General features: G+C 46.9%; 1 protein-coding gene and 1 pseudogene across 1 annotated transcript in view; both read right to left on the bottom strand.

Moving 5' to 3' along the window:
• Positions 1–27,740, bottom strand: part of LOC126100582 (regulatory protein zeste-like) — a 105,757-nt gene that overhangs the window by 28,340 nt on the left and 49,677 nt on the right. The window contains exon 4 of the mRNA XM_049911204.1: positions 15,523–15,741. Within this exon, the coding sequence (XP_049767161.1) occupies positions 15,523–15,741 (219 nt within the window). The remainder of the gene's footprint in view (positions 1–15,522; positions 15,742–27,740) is intronic.
• On the bottom strand, positions 2,881–2,998 carry LOC126102338 (5S ribosomal RNA; annotated as a pseudogene).

Here is a 27,740-nt window from a genome sequence, read left to right as displayed (position 1 = left end):
TAAAGCTGTCTGTAAAGGGGCAGACTCGCTATGAAGAGAGTTAAGGACATAGATGCAGACGCCACCATACACCCTTTCGTAAGCTGCCCGGTTCTTATAATAACCCCGATAGCCACCGAGGGCATGGGTTCGCATTGTGGGAAACCAAGTTTCCTGAAGAGCAATGCAGAAGAAAGGGTGAAGGCTGATAAGTTGTCGGAGCTCAGCTAGATGGTGGAAAAAACCGCTGCAGTTCCACTGGAGGATGGTATTGTCCATGTCTGAGAAAGGCGTGACGGGACGGGGAAGGCAGATTACGCCGCTGGGTCACCTGCTGCCTCCGATTGAGCACCTGTGTTAGTGCTATCCATGGCGTCTGAGGGACCGGCGAGATCGAGGTCCTCAGCGGACGCCAGAATCTCCACCTCGTCCTCAGACGCAGAGCGGGAGGGTTGCGGTGGGGTGGGTGCCACATCGAGTTCCTTGGGCTTAGAGCCCTTCTTCATAGATTTCTCACGCTGCTCCTTGTGTTTCACTGGCTGGGAGGGCTTCACTGATTCAGTCTCCGGGACTGAGGAGGATCGCGAAGCCCTACGACCAGCTGATTGTGGGCACTTACGCCACTGTCGGTCGTCAGCCTTCCCGCTGGTGGAAACCTGGGAAGGGAGGGACCCTAGGGACTCCTTGCGAGCGTGAGAAGCCGAAGAAGTTGGACACTTCTCTGGCTTAGAAGCGGGGACAGACGTCCCCGATGGGTGGTATGGTGTTGCTCCTGAGGTAGGTGGTGCAGGAGCAACCTGGTGGGTAGAGCCCCCCACTGGCAAGGGGGCAGGAGGAGTCGTACTACTCGTCGATCCGGCCGGAATTCGCGAAACTGATGGGGCTAGCACAGGTGTTGTAGCAGCGGCATAGGAAGATGTCAGTCTCACAGGATGTAATCGGTCGTATTTCCTTTTGGCCTCAGTATACGTCAGTCGATCCAGGGTCTTATATTCCATGATTTTGCGTTCTTTCTGGAAGATTCTGCAGTCTGGCAAGCAAGGTGAATGAGGCTCTCCACAGTTAACACAGATGGGAGGCGGGGCACATGGAGTATCGGGATGAGATGGGCGTCCACAGTCTCGACATGTGAGGCTGGAAGTACAGCGGGAAGACATATGGCCGAACTTCCAGCACTTAAAGCACCGCATCGGGGGGGGATATAGGGCTTGACGTCACAACGATAGACCATCACCTTGACCTTCTCCGGTAATGTATCACCCTCAAAGGCCAAGATGAAGACACCGGTAGCAACTTGATTGTCCCTTGGACTCCGGTGAACCCGCCGGACGAAATCAACACCTCTACACTCTAAGTTGGCGCGCAGCTCGTCATCAGACTGCAGAAGAAAGTCCCTATGGAAAATAATACCCTGGACCATATTTAAACTCTTATGTGGTGTGATGGCAATGTTAACATCCCCCAACTTGTCACAAGCAAGTAACCTGCGTGACTGGGCAGAGGATGCCGTTTGTATCAGGACTGACCCAGAGCACATTTTGGACAAGCCCTCCACCTCTCCAAACTTGTCCTTTAAATGCTCTATGAAGAACTGAGGCTTTGTAAAGAGAAAAGACTCCCCATCAGACCTCATACATACTAGGAACCGGGGCGAATAACTGTCACTGTCATTCTGGGACTTACACTCCTCCCACGGTGTGGCCAGAGAGGGGATCGTTTTCGGATCGTACTTCTGAGCATTAAATTGAGACCGAGAACGCTTAGAGACTGCTGGCGGCTGGCCGCCAGCGAGAGATGATGTACCACGCTTCATTGCGGGTCATCCGCCCTGATGCCACCTACTCCGACCAAGGGCGCTCCCCATGGGCGCCACCCAGCCTCAGCAAGGGCCACGTGGCAGGATGCCCATTGCCGGGAGTCCAGATACCCCAGGAAGATAGGCATCTACTCCTTAGCATACATGGGGAGTTAACGGCACAGGCATCAGTAGAGCGATCCCTGTGTTGTCAGGGGGCTACAACCAACAGGGTACATGGTGGCCCCACCACAATGAACTGGCTACCGTGCTGGATGTTAGGTGACATGTAGTCCACAGTCGTCGTCTCCGTAAAGCTCAACACTACACAGTGCATAGTGAAAACTGAACCCAGGAACACATCCTCACCCAAGAGATCCAGAACGAGCGGGACGGCAATGCGACGACGAGAAATCTGGCTAGAGGTCTTAATGCACGATGGACAAAATGCACCATGTAAGGCGCCCTTCCCCAATTGGCTCACTCTGCGGAACAATTTGGAAAAATGGAGGTCAAACCCAATAGGGGACCATCACAGAAGGCCGAAACGTTTGAGACTCCTTTTAGTCGCCTCTTACGACAGGCAGGAATACCACAGGTCTATTCTTACCCCCGAACCCGCAGGGGGGTAATTCACATCTCTGTAGCAAAAAATACACTACTTCCAAAATGAAATAGCTGAAAATGTTGTGGAAGACACTAATTCCAGACAGACAACTAATTCACTTTTACCCATATATGAATGACAGTAAGCAAGTAAATTACTGCCCACTTCAAGCAATATATGGCAACACAGAGGGCAAACACTACGGAAGATAAATCCATCTGATCAAGCAAAGAAAACAGTATCACATACAGTAACCTTTACCTGGCTTGGCTCAATACTCACATAGACTAAAATAACTTCTTTTCGAACAGGAATTGGAAGGCGCAACGGTACCAACCAGTCGCTGTGTCATCCTCAGACCACAGGCGTCACTGGATGCGGATATGGAGGGACATCTGGTCAGCACACAGCTCTCCCGGCCATATGTCAGTTTACGAGACCAGAGTTGCTACTTCTCAATCAAGTGGCTCCTCAGTTTGCCTCACAAGTGTATCCCACTTGCCAACAGCACTCAGCAGACCAGATGGTCACCCATCCAAGAGCTAGACCAGCCCAACAGTGCTTAACTTCAGTGATTTGATGGGAACCGGTGTTACCACTGTGGCAAGGCTGTTGGCTCAATACTCCCATAGCAAAGAAAATTTCCACAACAGTGGCAGTTATCACCAGATCCATATGTAAGAAGAAAAAATTTATTTAAAATGAGGGGAGGAATATAACCAAAAAATGATAGAAAACACACAAAAAGATACTTCACTGTTACAACAAAATATGTTTTATACACCCCATGAACCATGGACCTTGCCGTTGGTGGGGAGGCTTGCATGCCTCAACGATACAGATAGCCGTACCGTAGGTACAACCACAAAGGAGGGGTATCTGTTGAGAGGCCAGACAAACGTGTGGTTCCTGAAGAGGGGCAGCAGCCTTTTCAGTAATTGCAGGGGCAACAATCTGGATGATTGACTGATCTGGCCTTGTAACATTAACCAAAACGGCCTTGCTGTTGTTGTACTGCGAATGGCTGAAAGCAAGGGGAAACTATAGCCGTGCTTTTTCCTGAGGGCATGCAGCTTTACTGTATGGCTAAATGATGATGGCGTCCTCTTGGGTAAAATATTCCGGAGGTAAAATAGTCCCCCATTTGGATCTCCGGGCGGGACTACTCAAGAGGACGTCATTATCAGGAGAAAGAAAACTGGCATTCTACGGATTGGAACGTGGAATGACAGATCCCTTAATCGGGCAGGTAGGTTAGAAAATTTAAAAAGGGAAATGGATAGGTTAAAGTTAGATGTAGTGGGAATTAGTGAAGTTCGGTGGCAGGAGGAACAAGACTTCTGGTCGGGTGAATACAGGGTTATAAATACAAAATCAAATAGGGGTAATGCAGGAGTAGGTTTAATAATGAATAAAAAAATAGGAGTGCGGGTAAGCTACTACAAACAGCATAGTGAACGTATTATAGTGGTCAAGATAGACACGAAGCCCATGCCTACTACAGTAGTACAAGTTTATATGCCAACTAGCTCTGCAGATGATGAGGAAATTGATGAAATGTATGATGAGATAAAAGAAATTATTCAGGTAGTGAAGGGAGATGAAAATTTAATAGTCATGGGTGACTGGAATTCGACAGTAGGAAAAGGGAGAGAAGGAAACATAGTAGGTGAATATGGATTGGGGCTAAGAAATGAAAGAGGAAGCCGCCTGGTAGAATTTTGCACAGAGCATAACTTAATCATAGCTAACACTTGGTTCAAGAATCATGAAAGAAGGTTGTATACATGGAAGAATCCTGGAGATACTAAAAGGTATCAGATTATGTAATGGTAAGACAGAGATTTAGGAACCAAGTTTTAAATTGTAAGACATTTCCAGGGGCAGATGTGGAATCTGATCACAATCTAGTGGTCATGAGCTGTAAATTAAAACTGAAGAAACTGCAAAAAGGTGGGAATTTAAGGAGATGGAACCTGGATAAACTGACTAAACCAGAGGTTGTACAGAGTTTCAGAGAGAGCATAAGGGAACAATTGACAGGAATGGGGGAAAGAAATACAGTAGAAGAATGGGTAGCTTTGAGGGATGCAATAGTGAAGGCAGCAGAGGATCAAATAGGTAAAAAGATGAGGGCTAGTAGAAATGCTTGGCTAACAGAAGAAATATTGAATTTAATTGATGAAAGGAGAAAATATAAAAATGCAGTAAATGAAGCAGGCAAAAAGGAATACAAACGTCTCAAAACTGAGATCGACAGGAAGTGCAGAATGGCTAAGCAGGGATGGCTAGAGGACAAATGTAAGGATGTAGAGGCATATCTCACTAGGGGTAAGATAGATACAGCCTACAGGAAAATTAAAGAGACCTTTGGAGAAAAGAGAACCACATGTATGAATATCAAGAGCTCAGATGTAAACCCAGTTCTAAGCAAAGAGGGGAAAGCAGAAAGGTGGACGGAGTATATACAGGGTCTATACAAGGGCGATGTACTTGAGGACAATATTATGGAAATGGAAGAGGATGTAGATGAAGATGAAATGGGAGATACGATACTGCGTGAAGAGATCGACAGAGCACTGAAAGACCTGAGTCAAAACAAGGCCCCGGGAGTAGACAACAGTCCATTAGAACTACTGACGGCCTTGGAAGAGCCAGTCATGACAAAACTCTACCATCTGGTGAGCAAAATGTACAAGACAGGCGAAATACCCTCAGACTTCAAGAAGAATATAATAATTCCAATCCCAAAGAAAGCAGGTGTTGACAGATGTGAAAATTACTGAACTATCAGTTTAATAAGTCACAGCTGCAAAATACTAACGCGAATTCTTTACAGATGAATGGAAAAACTGGTAGAAGCTGACCTCAGGGAAGATCAGTTTGGATTCCGTAGAAATACTGGAACACGTGAGGCAATACTGATCCTACGACTTATCTTAGAAAATAGATTAAGGAAAGGCAAACCTACATTTCTAGCACTTTTAGACTAGAGAAAGCTTTTGACAATGTTGACTGGAATACTCTCTTTCAAATTCTAAAGTTGGCAGGGGTAAAATACAGGGAGCCAAAGGCTATTTACAATTTGTACAGAAACCAGATGGCAGTTATAAGAGTCGAGGGACATGAAAGGGAAGCAGTGGTTGGGAAGGGAGTGAGACAGGGTTGTAGCCTCTCCCCGGTGTTATTCAATCTGTATATTGAGCAAGCAGTAAAGGAAACAAAAGAAAAGTTTGGAGTAGGTATTAAAATCCAGGGAGAAGAAATAAAAACTTTGAGGTTCGCCGCTGACATTGTAATTCTGTCAGAGACAGCAAAGGACTTGGAAGAGCAGTTGAACGGAATGGACAGTGTCTTGAAAAGAGGATATAAGATGAACATCAACAAAAGTAAAACAAGGATAATGGAATGTAGTCGAATTAAGTCGGGTGATGCTGAGGGAATTAGATTAGGAAATGAGACACTTAAAGTGGTAAAGGAAATTTGCTATTTGGGGAGCAAAATAACTGATGACGGTCGAAGTAGAGAGGATATAAAATGTAGACTGGCAATGGCAAGGAATGCGTTTCTGAAGAAGAGAACTTTGTTAACATCGAGTATAGATTTAAGTGTCAGGAAGTCGTTTCTGAAAGTATTTGTATGGAGTGTAGCCATGTATGGAAGTGAAACACGGACAATAAATAGTTTGAACAAGAAGAGAATAGAAGCTTTCGAAATGTGGTGCTACAGAAGAATGTTGAAGATTAGGTGGGTAGATCATGTAACTAATGAGAAGGGGTTTTTTTTTTTTTTTTAGGGCGCAAAACTGCTATGGTCATTAGCGCCCGGTCTGTGACTTAGGAAGCAGTAAAAAACCGAAAACGGAAACCAGCAGCAATGGGAACGAAAGTCATAAAATTGGAGAAACTAAAAGCAGAAGGAAGGCTTAAAAATCCACTACAGAAAGGGGTTGGTTGTCCCAAAAAAAAAGCTTCAAATGACTGACGTCATTTCACTGGCACGAATGAACTCTAGAACGCGATCGGCCGAGCGCGTGTCATCTGCTAAAATTGACGATGGATCAGGCGACAGCTGTAGACGGGCGCGTAACGGATTAAAATAGGGGCACTCAATTAAAAGGTGTCTTACCGTCCACAGCTGAGAGCAGTGGGGACAGAGTGGGGGAGGATCACCGCTTAAAAGATGTCAATGGCTAAAAAGACAGTGCCCTATCCGGAGTCTAATTAAAATAACCTCCTCCCGACGACGCGTTCGGGAGGAAGAGGTCCAAGCACAAGGAAGAGTTTTCACGTCCCGCAATTTATTTTGGGGAAGTGTCGACCAATGTGCGTGCCATAAAAGAGTAACATGACGACATAAAACGCTCCGTAGATCGGCGACGGGAATCGATTGAATAGCTGGCCGGAGAAGAGAGATTGCAGCCTTGGCCGCAATATCGGCTGCCTCATTTCCACAGATACCAACCTGTCCCGGGAGCCAGAGGAACGCCACCGAGACGCCCCCCAGGTGGAGCAAGCGCAGACAGTCCTGGATACGGTGGACCAGAGGGTGCACAGGGTAAAGAGCTTGGAGACTGAGGAGAGAGCTGAGAGAATCGGAGCAGATAACGTACTGTATCCGCTGATGGCGGCGGATGTAGTGGACAGCCTGGAGAACAGCGTAAAGCTCCGCAGTATAGACCGAACACTGGTCGGGAAGCCGAAAGTGATTTGGGGTGTCACCAACAACATAGGCACTTCCTACACCTAACGATGTTTTCGAGCCATCGGTGTAATTAAATGTGGCTTCCGTCATTTGTGCACATAGAGCAGCAAATGCCCGACGATAAACAAGTGAAGGGGTACCATCCTTGGGAAATGGACAAAGGTCATGGAGCAGGCAGATCCGGGGGTGGAGCCAAGGCGGTGCTGTACCCCAAGTTGTCAAGAAGGTTTTAGGAAAGCGGAAGGAAAGAGAACGGAGCAGTTGACGGAAGCGGACTCCCGGTGGTAGTAGGGAGGAGGGGCGGCCTGCATACCCTACATCAAAGGAGGCGTCGAAAAAAATGTCATGGGCTGGATTAGCAGGCATGGAAGACAGATGGCTAGCATAACGACTCAGAAGGACTGCTCGCCGATTGGACAGCGGAGGTTCAGCAGTCTCAGCATAAAGGCTTTCCACAGGGCTGGTGTAAAAAGCTCCAGACACTAAACGTAATCCACGGTGGTGGATAGAGTCGAGACGCTGAAGAATAGACGGCCGAGCAGAGGAGTAGACTATGCTTCCATAGTCCAATTTCGAGCGCACTAAGGCGCGATAGAGGCGGAGAAGGACCACTCGGTCCACTCCCCAGGAGGTACCATTCAGGACACAGAGGGTGTTGAGGGATCGCAGACAGCGAGCCGAAAGATACGAAATGTGGGAGGACCAGCATAGTTTTCTGTCAAACATAAGACCCAAGAATTTAGCGACATCTGAAAACGGAAGGTTGACAGGTCCTAGATGTAAGGAGGGTGGAAGAAACTCCTTACGTCACCAAAAATTAACACAAACGGTCTTACTGGGAGAAAAACGGAAGCCGGTTTCGACGCTCCAAGAGTGGAGGCGATCGAGACATCCTTGAAGACGTCGTTCAAGAAGGCTGGTCCGTTGAGAGCTGTAGTAGATCGCAAAATCGTCCACAAAGAGGGAGCCCGAGACATCAGGAAGGAGACAATCCATAATTGGATTTATGGCAATGGTAAACAGTACAACACTCAGCATGGAGCCCTGGGGTACCCCGTTTTCTTGGGAGAAAGTACGGGAGAGAGTAGTGTTCACCCGCACCCTAAATGTGCGCTCTGCCATAAATTCGCGAAGAAGAAGGGGCAGCCGACCTCGAAAGCCCCAAGAGAATAGTGTGCGGAGGATGCCTGTCCTCCAACAGGTATCGTATGCTCTCTCCAGATCAAAAAATATTGCTACTGTTTGGCGTTTCCAAAGAAAATTGTTCATGATGTAAGTGGAGAGAGCAACAAGATGGTCAACTGCAGAACGATGCTTTCGGAATCCGCATTGGGCAGGTGTTAAAAGACTGCGGGATTCCAGCCACCATGCTAAACGGTAATTCACCATACGCTCCAAAACCTTACAGACGCTACTCGTGAGAGAAATGGGGCGATAGCTAGAGGGGAGATGTTTGTCCTTTCCAGGTTTCGGAACAGGAACGACGATAGCTTCCCGCCATCGTCTGGGAAAAGCACTGTCGGTCCAAATTCGATTATAAAGGTGAAGGAGGTAACGCAGACTATGTGTTGATAAATGCAGCAACATTTGGATGTGGATACCATCCGGTCCTGGGGCGGAGGAGCGAGAAGAAGAGAGTGCATGTTGGAGTTCCCGCATGGAGAAAACAGTATTGTAGCTTTCGCGATTTGGAGAGGAGAAAGCAAGAGGTCGCACTTCCGCTGCACGTTTCTTTGGGAGAAACGCTGGCGGGTAATTGGAAGAGCTCGAAATCTCAGCAAAGTGCTGACCCAATGAGTTAGAAATTGCGACGGGGTCCACTAAGGTATCATGCGCAACAGTGAGCCCAGAGACCAGGGAGAAACTAGGCGCACCTGAGAACCGTCGAAGCCGACTCCAAACTTCCGAGGAGGGAGTGAAGGTGTTAAATGAGCTAATAAAGAATTTCCAGCTTGCCTTCTTGCTACCGCCAATGACACGACGGCATCATGCACGGAACTGCTTATAGCGGATACAGTTGGCCAAAGTAGGATGGTGGCGGAAAACGTGAAGAGCACATTGCCGCTCACGTATTGCGTCACGGCATGCCTCGTTCCACCAAGGAACCGGGGCAATTCGGAGGTGCGTGGTATTGAACGTTCTGCAGCTATAAGAATAACGTCGGTAATATGTGTGACCTCATCATCGACGCTGGGAAAGTGACGGTCATCGAATGTCACTAGAGACGAAAAAAGTGTCCAATCGGCTTGGGCAAACTTCCAGCGTCGCGGGCGCATACATGGCAGTTGAGGCTGCAGTCTGAGGACACATGGAAAGTGGTCACTCGAGTGTGTGTCATCAAGGGCGAACCATTCGAAGCGCCGAGCTAGCGGAACAGTACCGACCGCAAGGTCCAAATGAGATAAATTGGTCGTGAAGGCAGACAAAAAGGTAGGGACCCCAGTGTTGAGGCAAACTAGATCCACTTGGTGGAAGACGTCTAGCAATAGTGAGCCACGTGGACAAGGATGTGGAGATCCCCAAAGCGGGTGGTGGGCATTGAAGTCCCCAACCAGCAAATAGGGGGGTGGAAGCTGACCAAGAAGATGAAGGAGATCAGCTCGTGCCATTGGTGTGGATGATGGAATGTATACAGTACAAAGAGAGAACGTGTATCCAGAGAGGGAAAGACGGATGGCGACAGCTTGGAAGGAACTGTTTAAGGGGATTGGGTGATAATGGAGAGTATCATGGAGAAGAATCATGAGTCCTCCATGGGCTGGAGTGCCTTCAACAGAGGGCAGATCATATCGGACATACTGAAAATGAGGGAGAACAAAGCGGTCATGGGGACGCAGCTTTGTTTCCTGAAGACAGAAGATGACCGGCGAGTAGGATCGTAAGAGGATCGACAATTCATCCCGATTGGCTCGAATGCTGCGGATATTCCAGTGGATAATGGACATAGGGTGAACAGAAAATGGAGGAATGTGACCAAGGTTGCTGTCAACTCAACGACTGCTCAGAGCTTGCGACCGACAGCATGGAATGGCATTCAGCCGAAGGCAGAAGATCCTGATCCATAGGTTGTTCAGGAGCAGCTCCTGCCACCAGCGATCGGCCGGTTGATCGGCCGCCAGCAGTGCGCCTCGGCGACACAAAAGACGGCCGAGGGCGATTTCCGCCAGATGGTGCTGTAGATGGGACACACCTTGGCGGAGAAGGAGATGAACTGGGTTTCTTTGTAGCCTTCTTGGAATTATGATGTTTAGATGAAGGAGGAACCAATGGTTGTGAAGTTGGGGTACGTAAAAAATCTTCACGAGTATGCTCTTTTTTCGAAGTCTTGGTGTCGGACTTTTGGGCTCGAGATTTAGCAGAACCCAATGAAGGGTGAGCCATAGAGTGGGCAGGCGAAAGTGGCGAGGTTGAACGAGCGATCTTTGCGCTGGCCGATCTGACGACCGTGGCACTAAAGGTGAGGTCGCAAGTCTGCGTGGCCGCCTCCTTTGTTGGCCGAGGAGAAGCAAGGACAGTGCTGTATTTTCCTGTCTGAGGAACAGTGGGTTTTCGAGCAGCAAAGGTCGACACCTTTTCCTTCACTCTGATTTCCTGGATGAGCTTTTCGTCCTTAAAAAGGGGCAATCTCGAGAGGAAGCAGGGTGGTCACCCATACAGTTGATGCAGCGAGGGGATGGAGGTGGACAAGCACCCTAATGGGCATCCTTGCCACACGTAACACATTTGGCCGGATTGGAACAGGACTGGCTGGTGTGATTGAACCGCTGACACCGATAACAACGCGTAGGGTTTGGGACGTAAGGGCGAACGGAAATTATCTCATAGCCTGCTTTGATTTTCGATGGGAGTTGAACTTTGTCAAATGTCAAGAAGACAGTGCGGGTTGGAATGATGTTCGTGTCAACCCTTTTCATAACTCTATGAACAGCCGTTACGCCCTGGTCAGAGAGGTAGTGCTGAATTTCTTCATCAGACAATCCATCGAGGGAGTGTGTATAAACGACTCCACGCGAGGAATTTGAAGTGCGGTGCGCTTCAACCCGGACAGGGAAGGTGTGGAGCAGTGAAGCACGCAGCAATTTTTGTGCCTGGAGGGCACTGACTGTTTCTAACAACAAGGTGCCATTCCGTAATCTGGAACAAGACTTTACAGGACCTGCAATTGCGTCGACACCTTTCTGAATAATGAAAGGGTTGACCGTGGAGAAGTCGTGACCTTCGTCAGACCGAGAAACAACAAGGAACTGTGGCAACGATGGAAGAACCGTCTGTGGCTGAGACTCAGTATACTTATGCTTGTGAGCTGACATAGTGGAAGGTGAGGAAACCATTGCGGAAGAATCCCCCATGATTACCGGCGTCTCCGATGGCGCGCTCCTCCCTTGTGGGGGCCCTCTCTGAGGGCACTCCCGCCTTAGGTGATTGTTCACACCTCAGGTCACACCTCCCGACAACCGGACGGAGGGACCAATCGGCACTTTCGGAAGGTATCAGCTCAGGTAATCACCCCTCCCTGGGCCTGGCCGTTACCAGGGGGTACGTACGTGTCCTACCTGTCTACCCGGGGCGGGGAATTACGCGTTACCCCGTCACCGGGTACGCACAAAAATGCAGACACGCATAGGGAGGAAGAAAGAGAAAGGAAAGGAAAGAAGAGAAGTCTCAAACACCGCAGCGGAGAAAAGGGTAAAGAGAAGAGGTAAGGAAAAGAGAAGGACAAAGGAAGGAAGAAGACATACAAGCAAAGAAGGCGAAGAATGCGTTACATTTTCGAGTGTCCGTCTCCAGATGTAGGCACAAACCATACTCCCAGATGGGGAGAAAGGGAAGGAAAGAGCCAGAGGTGAGGGGAGGAGGGGCAAAGATGGGGGATGGGGAAGGATGTGGAAAGGGAAGGTATGCAGCCCGGAAAGGAAGGAAGGCCACATTAGCTCGGGGTCCCGTGCTCGCTACGCACGTATCCACAAAACAGTTGTGGACCCCCTGGGGGGAATGAGGAGGTATTGAATAGGATTGGGGAGAAGAGAAGTTTGTGGCACAACTTGACTAGAAGAAGGGATCGGTTGGTAGGACATGTCCTGAGGCATCAAGGGATCACAAAGTTAGCATTGGAGGGCAGTGTGGGAGGTAAAAATCGTAGATGGAGACCAAGAGATGAATACACTAAGCAGATTCAGAAGGATGTAGGTTGCAGTAGGTGCTGGGAGATGAAAGAGCTTGCACAGGATAGATTAGCATGGAGAGCTGCATCAAACCAGTCTCAGGACTGAAGACCACAACAACAATACCCTATACCTGTAGCATTATTTACATCTTCACCTGTATCCATATTCTGTGGGATTTTATTTTCCATATACTGTATGATTATTGACTGAATCTAAAAAATTTTAATGGTGTCATTATCAACTGACTGTCAGAGGTATAACACTGTGTTAAAAGTTTAAAACAACAAGACAAGTATTACAGTCAGAATCTCTGCATTTTTCTTCAACAGACAATGTGCAAATACCCGGACTGTATTCATCCAGTATTTGAGAAGCAGAGCATTCAGAAACTTGCAACCAGATTTACATATAATTTCAAACCTTTAAAAAAATTCTCACCGACACCCCACACAAATGATGAAAGGGAAAAAGTTTATCATTTACAATATTTTCACTGTTCATGCAAACATCAGCATCAGGCATGATGGCCTAAGTCACTTCTTCATTACTAGTAACTCTAATTTGCAATGTAGTTTGCAGACAGTATCCACGTACACTGACATTGCAGGATGGTAGTGGAGCTAGACGCACAGGACACAACATTTCGGAAATTGTTAGGGAATTCAATATCCAAAGATCCACAATGTCAAGAGTGTACCAAGAATACAAAATTTCAGACATTACCTCTCACCATGGGTAATACAGTGGCCAACAGCCTTCACTTAATGCCTAAACCAGCTGTGTTTGTGTCGAGCTGTCTGTGCTAACAGACAAGCAACACTGCGTGAAATAATTGCAGAAATTAATTGGGGTGCATGACTAATGTATCTGCTAGGAAAGTGCAGTAAAATTTGTCATTAATGGGACATGGCAGCATACAACCGATGCACTTGCCTTTGCTAACAGAGCGACATTGCCTGCAGTGTCTCTTCTGGGCTTGTGACTGTATCTGTTGGACCTAGATGACTGGAAGACCATGGCCTGGTCAGACGAGTCCCAATTTCAGATAGTAAGAGCTGATGGTGGGGTTTGAGTGTGGCACAGACCCCATGAAGTCATACACTTCAGTTGTCAACAAGGCTCTGTGCAAGCTGGCCATGGGTTCATAATGGTGTGGGCTGCATTTACATGGCATTCCTTTGGTCCAACTGAATCAATCATTAAATGGTTATGTTCGGCTATTTGGGGACCATTTGCAGGCATTCATAGACTCCATGTTTCCAGAGAATGATGGATTTTTTTTTATGGATGACAAAGCGCCATGTCACTGGGCCATGATTGTTCAAGATTGGTCTGAAGAACCTTCTGGACAGTTCGAGCGAATGGTTTGGCCACACAGAACACCCGATCCCACCAAACATTCTTCGGACATGATTGAGGTCATTTGTGCACAAAATCCTGCACCGGCAACATTTTCGCAATTATGGACGGCTATAGAGGCAGCATGGCTCAATATTTTTGCAGGGGACTTCCAACAACTTGCTAAATCCATGTCATGTCGAGTTGCCGCACAAAGCTGGGCAAAAGGTAAGACACGATATTAAGAGGTATCCCACGACTGCCACCTCAGTGTACACCACTGAACATACCTGCAAAATTATATCACTGTGTGAAACACAGTTTAGAAGATATTACGTCATAAACACTGAGCTGTGTGGAAAACTAGCTTTTGCTTAATGATGATGATGATGAGTCCCATACTTCTTTACAGAGCATAGGGGAGTGACGCGGGCGACCAGCGCCGCCTTACTAGGCAAGGTGGTTTGCCATTGCCTTCCTCCAACCGTAATGGAGATGAATGATGATGATGATGACGACACAACAACACCCAGTCATCTCGAGGCAGGAAAAAATCCCTGACCCCGCCGGGAATTGAACCCAGGACCCAGTGCTCGGGAAGCGAGAACGCTACCGCGAGACCACGAGCCGTGGACAGCTTTTGCTTAAAATGAAGCACAAATTGCCCAGCCTACATTCATCCAGCATTTCATAATGAGAGCACTTAGTGAGTTGCAACACACTTTAACTGCTATCTGAAACCTTTTCTAAACTTTTTCTCACATGCTTGACATAAAATATTTATCATATTACTCATTTGTTAAGTAATTAGATGTTTGAAGCTGTTTTATGCGTGAGAGTTAGATTCATTAAGGAATTGGAGGTGTATTGGTCTGACAGAATATGTCATAGTAGAAAGTGCATGGAAATTAAAATTACATTTTAATAGCTTACGCCACTAAACTTACAATAATAGCATATCCATGTAAGAGAACATATAGTAAAGAAGTTTATAAAAGTCTTCACACTTTTAGATTCAGAGAGTCCCAACACCCTATCCACCATTTAGTTTCTTTTCATTTGCATCAAGTGACATAAAAGAAGTTCAGAAAATGTATGAAAAGCTTCTCCATCATTTCATTTCCCTAATGTTTTGCACATTTTGTTACCAACCATCTGATTTTTTCTTCCAATTATCTGTTTCCCCAAACCTTGAGAGCTGACTTGTCATTCTATTCCTCTCAAGTTTTAGAAGAAGAAACTCATTTCCAGATGTCCAGATAACACCAGCCTTTTATTGTGCAAGAAGAAATCTCTAACTATGAAAAATCAGCAATGAATTGTAATTTTTTTTTGGTATAATCAATGACTTTTCCACGTGTTATTTTGCAAGCATTTCTTTATTAAGTCCATCTTAATATATCATTTGCAAGAATGATTACATTTCTTTGTGAATAGTCAAATTCGTAACCTTCAAAGAGGAATGACTGCTCAAAAATTGTATTCTAATAACTACTCATCAGAAAGAAGAATCAGTTAGTTGCTACAGAATAATTCCTTTGATTTCTTTTATTTGAAACGACAGGTAGGCTGTCCCCCGTCCTTCCCAACCCTCCCCCTTAAAAAAAAAAAAAAAAAAAAAACTACCCCCCCATCTCTCTCTCTCTCTCTCTCTCTCTCTCTCTCTCTCTCTCTCTCTCTCTCTCTCTCTCATCGCGCGCACACACACACACACACACACACACACACACACAAACACACAAACACACAAACCATGCACTCAATTCAGCTCTTACCAATTCAGTACCTTCTCCTTCCATACCCAAATAATGATGTAGATTACACAGAGAGACAAAAATGCAGTATGAAGCATGCTACATATTAACACTTTATCTCATTGAAAAAACAATAAAATGTCTTGATGTAATACAAACATGAATCATGTTGATACTCACAATTTAGACACAAGACTCTGGGGTAATATAGGCTCATTCTGCAATGCACGCAGCTCATCAGACAAGATTAACCGTCTGCCAAGGGTCATATCTTCAGCAGCAGTGCTGGTTGTTGGCTTTTCTTCAGATATTGGTGGTGGGCTGTAGTCCCCACTGATGCTCAGCTGACTCATATGTGCAGCCATCTTTTCTTCTGTAATGTGCTTCTTTGGTGGGCGGCTGCAAAATAAAGACTCCAGTAAACATACAGCATTTTGTGACACTATTTTTATATCATTTTCTTTCTCATCAAGTTAAAAGGGACTAGCAATTGTTTCTAACAACATCCTGCTGCACACAGTTTCAGCTATTATAAATTACTTTTAAAACTCTCTGTAGCAATCATATTGTATGTAGTGGGATGTAGAAAGTGAAAATTTTTAGCAATACTCATATCAGTGCTATTCATTACTCATTTGTAAATATATTTTGATAAATAAACTACCATTTTGCCACTGCTTTGCTCTGGTATTGTATTATGCTGAAATAATTATGTTTGAATAATGGGTTTGAGATTAATCACAAAATTCAGAACAATGTTTTCAAAAAATTCTTATCTACACACTTTTAACATACTTAATCAGCCCTTAAACACATGTCATTTCTGAATGGGTAATCTTGGAACACAGTTACATATACAAAACGCCACCACACTCCTAACTCCAGTATGGTCTCTGTTAGCAATATTTTCCAATTTTGTTCTTGCAACAGGAATACATTCAAGGGGAGACTGAAAAGGTCTTGGCTTTGGCTCCTTACAATTAGGATTGACAAATGAAAGCTTGATATCTTAAAATGCATCACACACTTCCTATTCTAATAATTATTTTTAATTTCAGGTAGACTATGAGATGGCTGAGACACAAGAAGGTTCATACCTATAGTTACAGGCCATCATGATGCTTTTGGTTTTGCAGGGAAAGTCTGCACAAAATGTTAACACTGAAGTGTGTCAACTGTTAACGGAGAAGTATCCATCCTATAGCACTGCCAAAATATGAATGTCTCATTTCAAAACTGGACATTTCACTCCTGAAGATGAATGCTGCAATAGGTGGTCCACAACATCTGCAGACCTGGCTACAATTCACACTTTCCATACGCAGATTCTTGAAAAACAACGAATATCTGCCAAAGAAATAACTAAGGTATTGGATGTACCTAGGGAGCACAATGGTTTCATTACTATCAGTATCCTCGACATGACAATGTTCTCAGTGAAGTGGTTGCCAAAAACATTTGGGTAGTGAACACGAAAATGCACGAGTTGAAACATCGTATTGTTTTGATTGATTTTTATGCTGTAAAGAAGTTTTTGATTCAGTTACACACTAAAGATAAAATCTGCTGCATATTTATGGTCAAAGGAACTGCACCAAGTAATCGACCACAGAAGTTATGGCACCTGTTTTCTTGTACAAACATAGCATTCTGTTGGTAGAATCCCTGTCTCAGGGTTGTGGTTATAAAGGAGGTGATTATGCCACATTCTTTGACTCGCTGAAGGACATCACACCTTTGCACATGTTCTTAATTCCGATTGCCAATCTGGATGTCTGTGTTCCAAATTGTTTGACCATTCTTCCCACTCAGCTGACCTGGCCCCTTTGGACAACCATTTGTTTCCTACTCTGAAGAAACACTTCAAGGGTCATCATTTTTAACACAATGGATATGTCAGAATACGACATTAGAAGACAGCATCAGCTTCAGATGGTCTTTGTTGCAGAAAACACTTCTTTCTTAACCTACCTACAACTTTCTTTTGAGTAGCTGTTACAGTAACTTGTCGCATATCACATTCAGCAAGTTCAGCAACAAAAGTGGTAAAGAAATCAATACTCTCTTCTGAGACACAGAAATGCACAACCAAAGTTTATCTGACACTCCCATTAGCAGCAGACTTCCTCCCATCATTTCATTGTTGTGTTAGTATACCTTGAACTCCCAGCTTTTCTTTGCAAGATCAACACAAGCACTGTTCATACTGTAATCTAACATTTGAATTAGCTTTTCCATAAATAAGTCATTTATGATCTGTGCATATCCCAAATAATGCTATGTGCCACGTGGACACAATACTCATCCTCCTCAAACTTCCACTTCAAACTCCCTTTTCATTGCCAACACATCATCTTTACATGTTTTATTTCATTTCACCATTCTTCAACTTAGTTGTAAACAAATCTTTAGGCAATGGCTTCCTATAGTCAAGATGGCATAAGAAGTTCTCTGACACGTCACAGCATTGTTGCCAGCTTTCAACTGCGGAGCAGTAATGGCTACGTGCAAACAGTAGCTGTATACAGAGCTGAGACAAGACTGAGGTGTTGTCATAGAGACGTTTACAAGATTTTGTTATGTTATTGGCTTAGGTAGGCATGCAGCATCTGTCGTGGACTTATGTCAACTCAACTACAGATTTGTTTACATTACTTGAAGTACCAATTCCTTCTAGAGCTAACTGCTTGAAGAAATTCCTCTCAGTATTTGTTTTATTCTTTATACACAACAAAAACAAACAAGACTAGGAGAAATGGACACACAAAAACAGGGATTGGGGGAGGGGGGCACTGGGTGGGAGGGAGTAGCTATAATGTTTGTTGGAGTTGTGTGAGAAGTGGAAAAATGAAGATAATGGAGGGAGAAGAGACGGTGTCAGAGACACACATCTCTGGTGGGAAGCAGGTGTTACACTAATATGCTAATACCCTTTTCAGTGCCTGTACAAACTGACACTTTCCTACACAGTAATCCAAGAAATCAATTTCCCATGACAATCATCTGACAAGTCCAGCAAAACCCATACTCACTGTGAACCAATCACTGGTTGGTAACCTCCTCATTGCCTAGGCTTCGAAAACACAATTAACTCATTCACGAGAGCTCAGTTTGACCTGTGAGATAGCTTGCTTAAACTCCCATCACCACCTAAAGTAGCAATTTCTGTGCAGCATTCTAGGTTGAGATGACAACTAAACAGCTGTCTACATGCACAAATGGGCACTGCCAACATGGCCACCCAACTTCTATATACACCAATACCAATGACTTTTAATAGCTGCTTCCATGCCTTCCTCCCACTATCAGCTCCCTTGAACTATGTCTTTGCAATCTCAATAACCTAAACCACTACAAGTATCCTTCAGTCCCATAACATCAGGTTAATGCATGAAATCCATACCGTTTTGTGAGTTATAACAATAATTATTTGACACAATAATTAATGCATTGACATCTTGGATATTCAATTAATACAATTAATACATTAATTATTTTAACAACACAAAATATCTTACTGCTGTTCATGCTTACAAGTTTCCTGAACTGTAGACTTTAATATATTAAAAATTTGTAGAACCCTCAGACACATGTAAAATATATGGTCTATATTATACATGCACAAGTTCTACACAAGACTTTGTTATATTTTTTACTCAGGTCATTGGAATCGGCAAGATGAATTCAGCACAAGTGAATACAGCTTTATGCACACATTTTCTGCACATACACTACTGGCCATTAAAATTGCTACACCACATAGATGACATGCTACAGACGCGAAATTTAACCGACAGGAAGAAGATGCTGTGATATGCAAATGATTAGCTTTTCAAAGCATTCAAACAAGGTTGGCGCCGGTAGCGACACCTACAATGTGCTGACATGAGGAAAGTTTCCAACTGATTTCTCAAACACAAGCAACAGTTGACCAGCGTTGCCTGGTGAAACGTTGTTGTGATGTCTCGTGTAAGGAGGAGAAATGCGCGCCATCACAATTGCGGTTTATCGTATCGCAACATTGCTGCTCGTGTTGGTCGAGATCCAATGACTGTTAGCAGAATATGGAATCGGTAGGCTCAGGAGGGCAATACGGAATGCTGTGCTTGATCCCAACAGCCTCGTATCACTAGCAGTTGAGATGACAGGCATCTTATCCGCATGGCTGTAACAGATCGTGCAGCCATGTCTCAATCCCCGAGTCAACAGATAGGGACATTTGCAAGACAACAAACATCTGCATGAACAATTCAACGAAGTTTGCAGCTTGGAGACCATGGCTGCAGTTACCCTTGACGCTGCATCACAGACAGGAGCACCTGCGATGGTGTACTCAAAGATGAACCTGGGTGCATGAATGGCAAACCATCATTTTTTTCGGATGAATCCAGGTTCTGTTTACAGCATCATGATGGTCGCATGCGTGTTTGGCGACATTGCGGTGAACGCACATTGGAAGCGTGTATTCGTCATCGCCATACTGGCGTATCACCCGGCGTGATGGTATGGGGCGCCATTGGTTACACGTCTCTGTCACCTCTTGTTCGTATTGACTGCACTTTGAACAGTGGACATTAAATTTCAGATTTATAACGACCCATGGCTCTAGCCTTCATCTGATCTCTGCGATACCCTACATTTCAGCAGGATAATGCACGACCGCATATTGCACGTCCTGTACGGGCCTTTCTGGATACAGAAAATGTTCAACTGCTGCCCTGGCCAGCACATTCCCCAGATCTCTCACCAATTGAAAACATCTGGTCAATGGTGGCTGAGCAACTGGCTCTTCACAATACACCAGTCACTACTCACGATGAACTGTGGTATCATGTTGAAGCTGCATGGGCAGCTGTATCTGTACACACCATCCAAGTTCTGTTTGACTCAATGCCCAGGCGTATCAAGGCCATTATTACGGCCACATGTAGTTGTTCTGGGTACTGATTTCTCAGGATCTATGCAACTAAATTGCGTGAAAATGTTGGGTACTGATTTCTCAGGATCTATGCAACTAAATTGCGTGAAAATGTTATCACATGTCAGTTCTAGTATAATATATTTGTCCAATGAATACCTGTTTATCATGTGCATTTCTTCTTGGTGTAGCAATTTTTAACAGCCAGTAGTGTAGCTTTGTGGGACTTCACATAGTTGTTGCTGGTATTGCGTTTGCAGAGGCTACACTTCTCCTGCTTTCTAGACGATTTTGGAGCTGTATCCTCTCCTCCTGTCTGTTGTTCTTCCTGCTCTTTCACTCCCTTGGTTCATTCCCCCACTCAAGTATGAAGTATTCTTTCCACTTTCTAGTTCATTATTATTTTGAATATGGTCCGGGCACTTATTGCCAACATCTCCAAGATGTCGTGGAAGACATGCATCGACCGTATCCTATATGCAACCTTTGCAGTATATTTATGAGTCATTTGATCAACCACATCCACCCAACAGTCTGTTGCACTGCACAATGTCATGGTTTCAGATTCCTTCTTTAATTATGGTTACTTCAGAATGCAGTGTACACAGAGACATGGCATTTCCATTCTTCTTTCCTTGGTATAAAGTCATGGTACATTTAGGGTTGCCAGTCTGGTGCAGGATGGTGACACGATATTTCAACATTTTACTTCTTTATCTCATCAGGCATTTCAAAGTGGATCTTGTTCATTATACTAACTGATGAAATTTTCTTTTCTTTGAGCTACTTAGCAAATTGAAGAGACATGAAGAAGTTGTCTGTTGTCACATTTCTTCCTTGATTTAGAAATGGTTCCACGAGATGTGGAGTCACGTACTCAGCGAATGGTTGCTTCGCATCAAACACATCTTTTTTTCTGAGGGATAGGAAAGCATTAAATACATGCTTCGTTGTTACACCAGCAATAATTCAGAATTTGAGACCATATTTGACAAGTCTGTTGGGCTTGAAATGTTTTGCTTGGTAGCAGTTGCTCATCCACGGTTATATTTTCTCCACGGCAATAAGAACAAATACTGTTTTCTATGAACTTCTCGCAGATTTCAGATACAAGAGTGAGTGAATTTACTGGCAGGTAGGCATTCAGCTCAGGTTGATTTTTCATTGAAATGGGGAAACCTGCAAGGGTCCTGAAATCTGTCCCTTCACCTAACATCCTTCACGGAATCAAACCCCCAAGAATGTGAGAGAAGTTCATATACAGGTGTACTTTGTACAAACGATATCCCAATTATGAGCAGTGTGAGTCGGGGGGAGGGGGGGGGGAAGGTACATGTTTTGTGGGGGGTGGTAGTGTTAGTAGTTCTGAACAAAACAAACATCATATGGACATACATCATGTTCTTAATAGTTTCCGAGGAAACCGGTGGAAACAATGGGGAGCAGGACATATGTAAGTGATAGTAAATGAAACATGGTGATCTAATGTTCTATTGAATTGTGTGTATTGTTTTGTTTTGTTTTAGGGCGCAAAAACAACTAAGGACATATGCGCCCATGTCAGACCGTTAGAACACTAATATGAAAAAGGAGTTAAAAGCAACTACACATTAAGCCCAATCGATGAAAGGATAGAGAGTGAGGAGAAAGGAGAAAGGTCCACAAAATACGCTGCTGAGACAACAGAGGTCCCAAACTAAAGATTAAATGTCCTTCGTCATATTGCTATGATGAATAAAAAGTAATTCACGCTTGACAGCCCACGTGCTGTTCGCTAAAATGGCTGATAACTCAGATGGCAAACATATAGTAAAACTTAAGTGGTTAAAAAAGGGCATTTGGTCATGAAATGGCAAACCGTCAAGGTTGAAGACAATGAGCACAGAATGGTGGGGGATCACCACTTAACAAATAGTGATGGCTGAAACGATGGTGCCCAATACACAACCTAGCTAAAATGAATTCTTCACTGCGAGAAGACCGAGTAGGTTGGCCAAGCCACTGGGAGAGGTTTCATTCCCCAGAGCTAGTTCCCATGAAAGGAAGGCCAGTGGTGATGCCAAAGTGACACCACCTGCTTACAGACAGCAACATGGAGATCATTGGAAGGAATGGAAGAACTAGCGGGTCGAGGCAGGAGGACGGCAGCCTTGGCAGCAGCGTCAGCTGCCTCATTTCCTGTCAGAGCAACGTGACCAGGAACACACACAAACATCACATTGGCCCCCTCCAGGGTGAGCACTAATGGATGGACTGTGTACAGCACACAGAGGCTCTGAAGGACACAGATAGAACTGGACTATATGACACAGTTAAAAAGCCTGTCTCACTGGACGTACTGCGTGGCCTAATGCATAGCGAAGAGCTCTGCTATAAATACTTAGCTGTGTTCCAGAAAGCAACACCAAAAATCTTCAGTGCCAATGACACAGCACATCTGACACTACAGTCAGTCAGAAAACCATGTGTGTACACAAAGGCACTATCACTAAGTTCTGTGCAAAGATCAAGAAACTTACAGCAATAGACTGAATCTGGAGTAATTTCCTTAGGAAGCGAATGAAGTCCAAGGGGAGCACGGGCCACTGCATGAAGTCAAACTGGTGAAAGGTTCATACCCATTGGAAAAATTGCACGTAGCATGAAGTTAAGTTGCTGGAGCAATAGCCAAAAGCGAACTCCAGGAAATAATGCAGAACAGAGATGCATCCCATACTGGCAGTCACAGGAGTCATCAAAGAAGGGTTCGTAGGATGGATGGCCAGGCATGCTAGACAAACAGCATGCATATCTGCTGAGGAGAAAGTCACGGCAGTAGGACAGCAGTCATTCAGCAGCTTCTGCATAGAGACCATCAACAGGGCTAGTGTAAAAGGCACCAGTGGCCAAATGGATTCCATGATTCAGAAGGCATAAGAGAGACAGACGGGCAGACGCATAAACGAAACACCTGTCCTTGAACGGACAAGGGATCGGTTCAAACAGAGGATGGTGGTCTGATCCGCTCGCCAGGAAGTACCACTTAGGAGATGTAGGATATTGAGGGACCAGGTACAGCGGGCATCCAGGAAAGACACAAGGTAGGGTCAAAAAAAAGTTTTCTATCACGTATCAGCCCCAGGAATTTCAAGTTTTAGCAAACAGAAGAGCAACAGGCCCAAGATGTAAAGGCGGTGGAAGAAACCCATTGCACCACTAGAAATTCATACAAATGGTTTTATCAGTGGAAAAGCAAAAGCCACTGTCAATGCTCCATGAGTAAAGACAATTGACACATTGCCAAAGACACTGCTCAAGGAGACAAGTCCGCAGAGAACTGCAATAGATCATGAAATTGTGAAAGAAATGGAAGTCTGAGATGCCGAGTGGGAGAAAGCCATAATAGGGTTAATGGCTCTAGCATAGAGGACAACGCTCAGAACGGAACCTTGAGGTGTCCCGTTTTCCTGAATGAAGGTGTCCAATAAAGCAGAATCCACATGTACCTTCAAAACTCGGCCCTTTACACATTTCTGAAGGAAATGGGACAGGCGGCCTCGGAAGTCTCATGTGTGTAGAGTAAAGAGAATACCAGTCCTACAGCAGGTGTCATGGGCTTCCTTCTGGTATTTCCGCAGAAAACCATTCGTGACATGGGTTGACCAAGCGACAAGATGGCCAATTGCAGAATAGTGTGCACAAAATCCCCATTGTGCAGTGGTTAGTAAATTGCAAGAATCGAGCCACTATATCAGCCGGGCATGAATCATAGGTTCCATCACCTTGCAAACACAGCTGGCGAGACATATGGAGCAGTAGCTCGAAAGAAAGTGTTTGGCATAACCACTTAGGTATAGGTATGGCAGTGGCTTCATGGCAGCATCTGGAAATGGTGCTATCTGCCCATATGTGATTGTACATATAAAGGAGAAAGAACTTTCCCACAAGAGAAAGGTGCTGCAACATCTAAATGTGAACATGATCCGGTCTTGGGGCGGAAGACCGGGATGAAGTGAAAGCATAATCCAGCTTCCTCAGAGTAAAAGTGACATTGTAGTATTCATGATTCTGAGAGGAGAAGAATATCACTCGAGCCTCCTAGACTCATTTCCAATGGAGGACGGCAGGGTGATAGTGGGTCGAGCTTGAAATTTCTGCAAAATAGCAGTGTAAGGTGTTGTAGACAGCGATGGCGTCCACAATGACATCATTTGCTGCAGTCGGGGCAGAAATTGAGGAATGGGATCTTGGTCCCATAGAGTCGTAGGAGGCTGATCCACACGATGGAAGGGAGAGTGGAATTGCTAGAAGAACTAGTACATGAAATCCAGCTAGCTGTTTTCGCTATCCCAAAGAATGTGATGACGCTGCACATGCGACTGCTTATAACGAATAGAGTTCATCATCATAGGATGCTGGTTAAAAATGCAAAGCGCATCTCAACATGCAAATTACATCATAGCATTCCACAATCCACCAACGGGCCACAATGTGGCATAGTAAAGATGAAGTGTGAGGAATGAAACATTCTGCGGCAGTAAAAATAACATTTGCAAGGTATTCTACCTGGTCATCACAACTGGGGAAATGGCGTTCGCCAGAAGTCACCAGGGAGGAGTAAAGCCTCCAGCTGGCCTTAGAAAGGTGCCAATTTGGTTTACACGTAGCTGGGGTAGGAGACTAAATGGACAGTAGACAGGAAATGGTTGTTCGAGTACGTGTCAGAGAGAATGGATCACTCAACATGACAGCCAAGCTGGGCAGTGCAGAAGGCTAGGTCCAAATGGGAACAGACGTACATGAAGTCTGAAGGGACCATGAGTGCACCAGTATTAAGGCAAACGAGGTTGAGTTGACTGAGCAGGTCAGCCAAGAGGGCACCTCTTGGACAGGTTCTGGAAGAGCCCCAAAGGGGATGGTGTGCATAAAGGTCACCGAGCAGCAAAAAGGAATGAGGGAGTTGATGACTAGGCTAGAGAAAGTCTGCCCTGCTTAGACTGGAATGACAGAGGGATGTAAACATAGTAAAGAGCAAAGGTGATGCAAGGAAAGAAAATGCAGACTACAACAGCTTGCAACCAGGCCTTCAGTGGGACGGATGGGTATGAATGCCATCCCGGATAAGCGACATGACTCCCTCATGAGATGGAATGCTGCCCCTGGGGGAGGGTGGGAGCGGGGCAGGGTGGGGGACTGAGCAGAAGAGGAGGGAGTGCGGGGAGGCAGAAGGGGGAGTGGGGGGAGGAAGGGGGAGTGGGGGAAGGGGAAGGGAGTGATTGCAGTGGGGTGGATGGGGAGACACTGGGGGGAAGAGAGAGAATGGCGGGGGATAAGAGAGAGAATGGCGAGGGATAAGAGAGAGAATGGCGGGGGGCGGGATAAGAGAGAGAATGGCGGGGGGCGGGATAAGAGAGAGAACGGCGGGGGGCGGGATAAGAGAGAGAGGGGGTAGATAATGGCAGGGGGGAGTAAATAGCGGCGGGGGGGGTAGATAACGGTGGGGGAGGGGGGAGATAACGGCGGGGGGAGGAGGGTAGATAACGGCAGGTGTGAGGGGTAGATATCGGCGGGGGGGGAGAGAGAACGGCGGGGGAGGGGGGGGGCGGAGAGAGAACGGGGGGGCGGAGAGAAGCTGGCGGGGCGGGCGGGGGGGAGGGAACGGTGGGGGGGCAGGAGAGAACGGCGGTGGGGGGAGAGAACGGCGGTGGGGGGGAGAGAACGGCGGTGGGGGGGAGAGAACGGCGGTGGGGGGGAGAGAACGGCGGTGGGGGGGAGAGAACGGCGGTGGGGGGGGAGAGAACGGCGGTGGGGGGGGAGAGAACGGCGGTGGGGGGGAGAGAACGGCGGTGGGGGGGGAGAGAACGGCGGTGGGGGGGGAGAGAACGGCGGTGGGGGGGGAGAGAACGGCGGTGGGGGGGAAGAGAACGGCGGGGGGGGGAAGAGAACGGCGGGGGGGGAAGAGAACGGCGGGGGGGAAGAGAACGGCGGGGGGAAGAGAACGGCGGGGGGAAGAGAACGGCGGGGGGGAAGAGAACGGCGGGGGGGGAAGAGAACGCGGGGGGGGAAGAGAACGGCGGGGGGGGGAAGAGAACGGCGGGGGGGAAGAGAACGGCGGGGGGGGAAGAGAACGGCGGGGGGGGAAGAGAACGGCGGGGGGGGAAGAGAACGGCGGGGGGGGAAGAGAACGGCGGGGGGGGAAGAGAACGGCGGGGGGGGAAGGGAACGGCGGGGGGGGAAGGGAACGGCGGGGGGGGGAAGAGAACGGCGGGGGGGAAGAGTACGGCGGGGGGGAAGAGAACGGCGGGGGGGAAGAGAACGGCGGGGGGGAAGAGAACGGCGGGGGGGAAGAGAACGGCGGGGGGGAAGAGAACGGCGGGGGGGGGAAGAGAACGGCGGGGGGGAAGAGAACGGCGGGGGGGGGAAGAGAACGGCGGGGGGGAAGAGAACGGCGGGGGGGGAAGAGAACGGCGGGGGGGGAAGAGAACGGCGGGGGGGGAAGAGAACGGCGGGGGGGAAGAGAACGGCGGGGGGGAAGAGAACGGCGGGGGGGAAGAGAACGGCGGGGGGGAAGAGAACGGCGGGGGGGGAAGAGAACGGCGGGGGGGGGAAGAGAACGGCGGGGGGGGGGAAGAGAACGGCGGGGGGGAAGAGAACGGCGGGGGGGAAGAGAACGGCGGGGGGGGAAGAGAACGGCGGGGGGGAAGAGAACGGCGGGGGGGGAAGAGAACGGCGGGGGGGGAAGAGAACGGCGGGGGGGAAGAGAACGGCGGGGGGGAAGAGAACGGCGGGGGGGAAGAGAACGGCGGGGGGGAAGAGAACGGCGGGGGGGAAGAGAACGGCGGGGGGGGAAGAGAACGGCGGGGGGGAAGAGAACGGCGGGGGGGAAGAGAACGGCGGGGGGGGAAGAGAACGGCGGGGGGGGAAGAGAACGGCGGGGGGGGAAGAGAACGGCGGGGGGGGAAGAGAACGGCGGGGGGGGAAGAGAACGGCGGGGGGGGAAGAGAAAAGAGAACGAGTGTGGGGAGGTGAGATGGCGGAAGGATATGGGTTAAAGTGAACTGGAAAGAAATGCAAGAGGTCAAAGCAATTGCGAGGACACAATTTTGTTTCTGGAGGTAGGAAAAAAAAAAATAATAAGTGGATGCTGCAATTCAAAGAGCAATCATACCACCTCCTTGTTGGACCTAATGCTGTATATGTTCCATTGGACAAGAGTCACGATAGGGAAAGGGGAGGAGGGAAAAAATGAAGGGTTGTCACCCCAGTGGTTTCGAGTGCCAACCTTCAAAGACTCACTGTTATAGGGCACAGAGTCTGGAGGATCTTGTTCCATGAAATCTAGGGCTGTCATCATTCTCACTGGGCCTGCCTGAGGATTCCAGGGCAGAAAAACGGTTGGTAGTGGCACACTAGTGAAATGCAGGTCTGCTGGGCGAGGGTATCACACATCACTGAAGAGGATCTCCGAGTTGGCGAATGAGAAGATTGTTTGCGTTTGTTT

This window comes from Schistocerca cancellata, chromosome 9 (assembly GCF_023864275.1).
Source record: "Schistocerca cancellata isolate TAMUIC-IGC-003103 chromosome 9, iqSchCanc2.1, whole genome shotgun sequence".
In the NCBI taxonomy this organism is placed as follows: Eukaryota; Metazoa; Arthropoda; class Insecta; order Orthoptera; family Acrididae; genus Schistocerca; species Schistocerca cancellata.
This window is presented reverse-complemented; position numbering and strand designations above follow the sequence as displayed.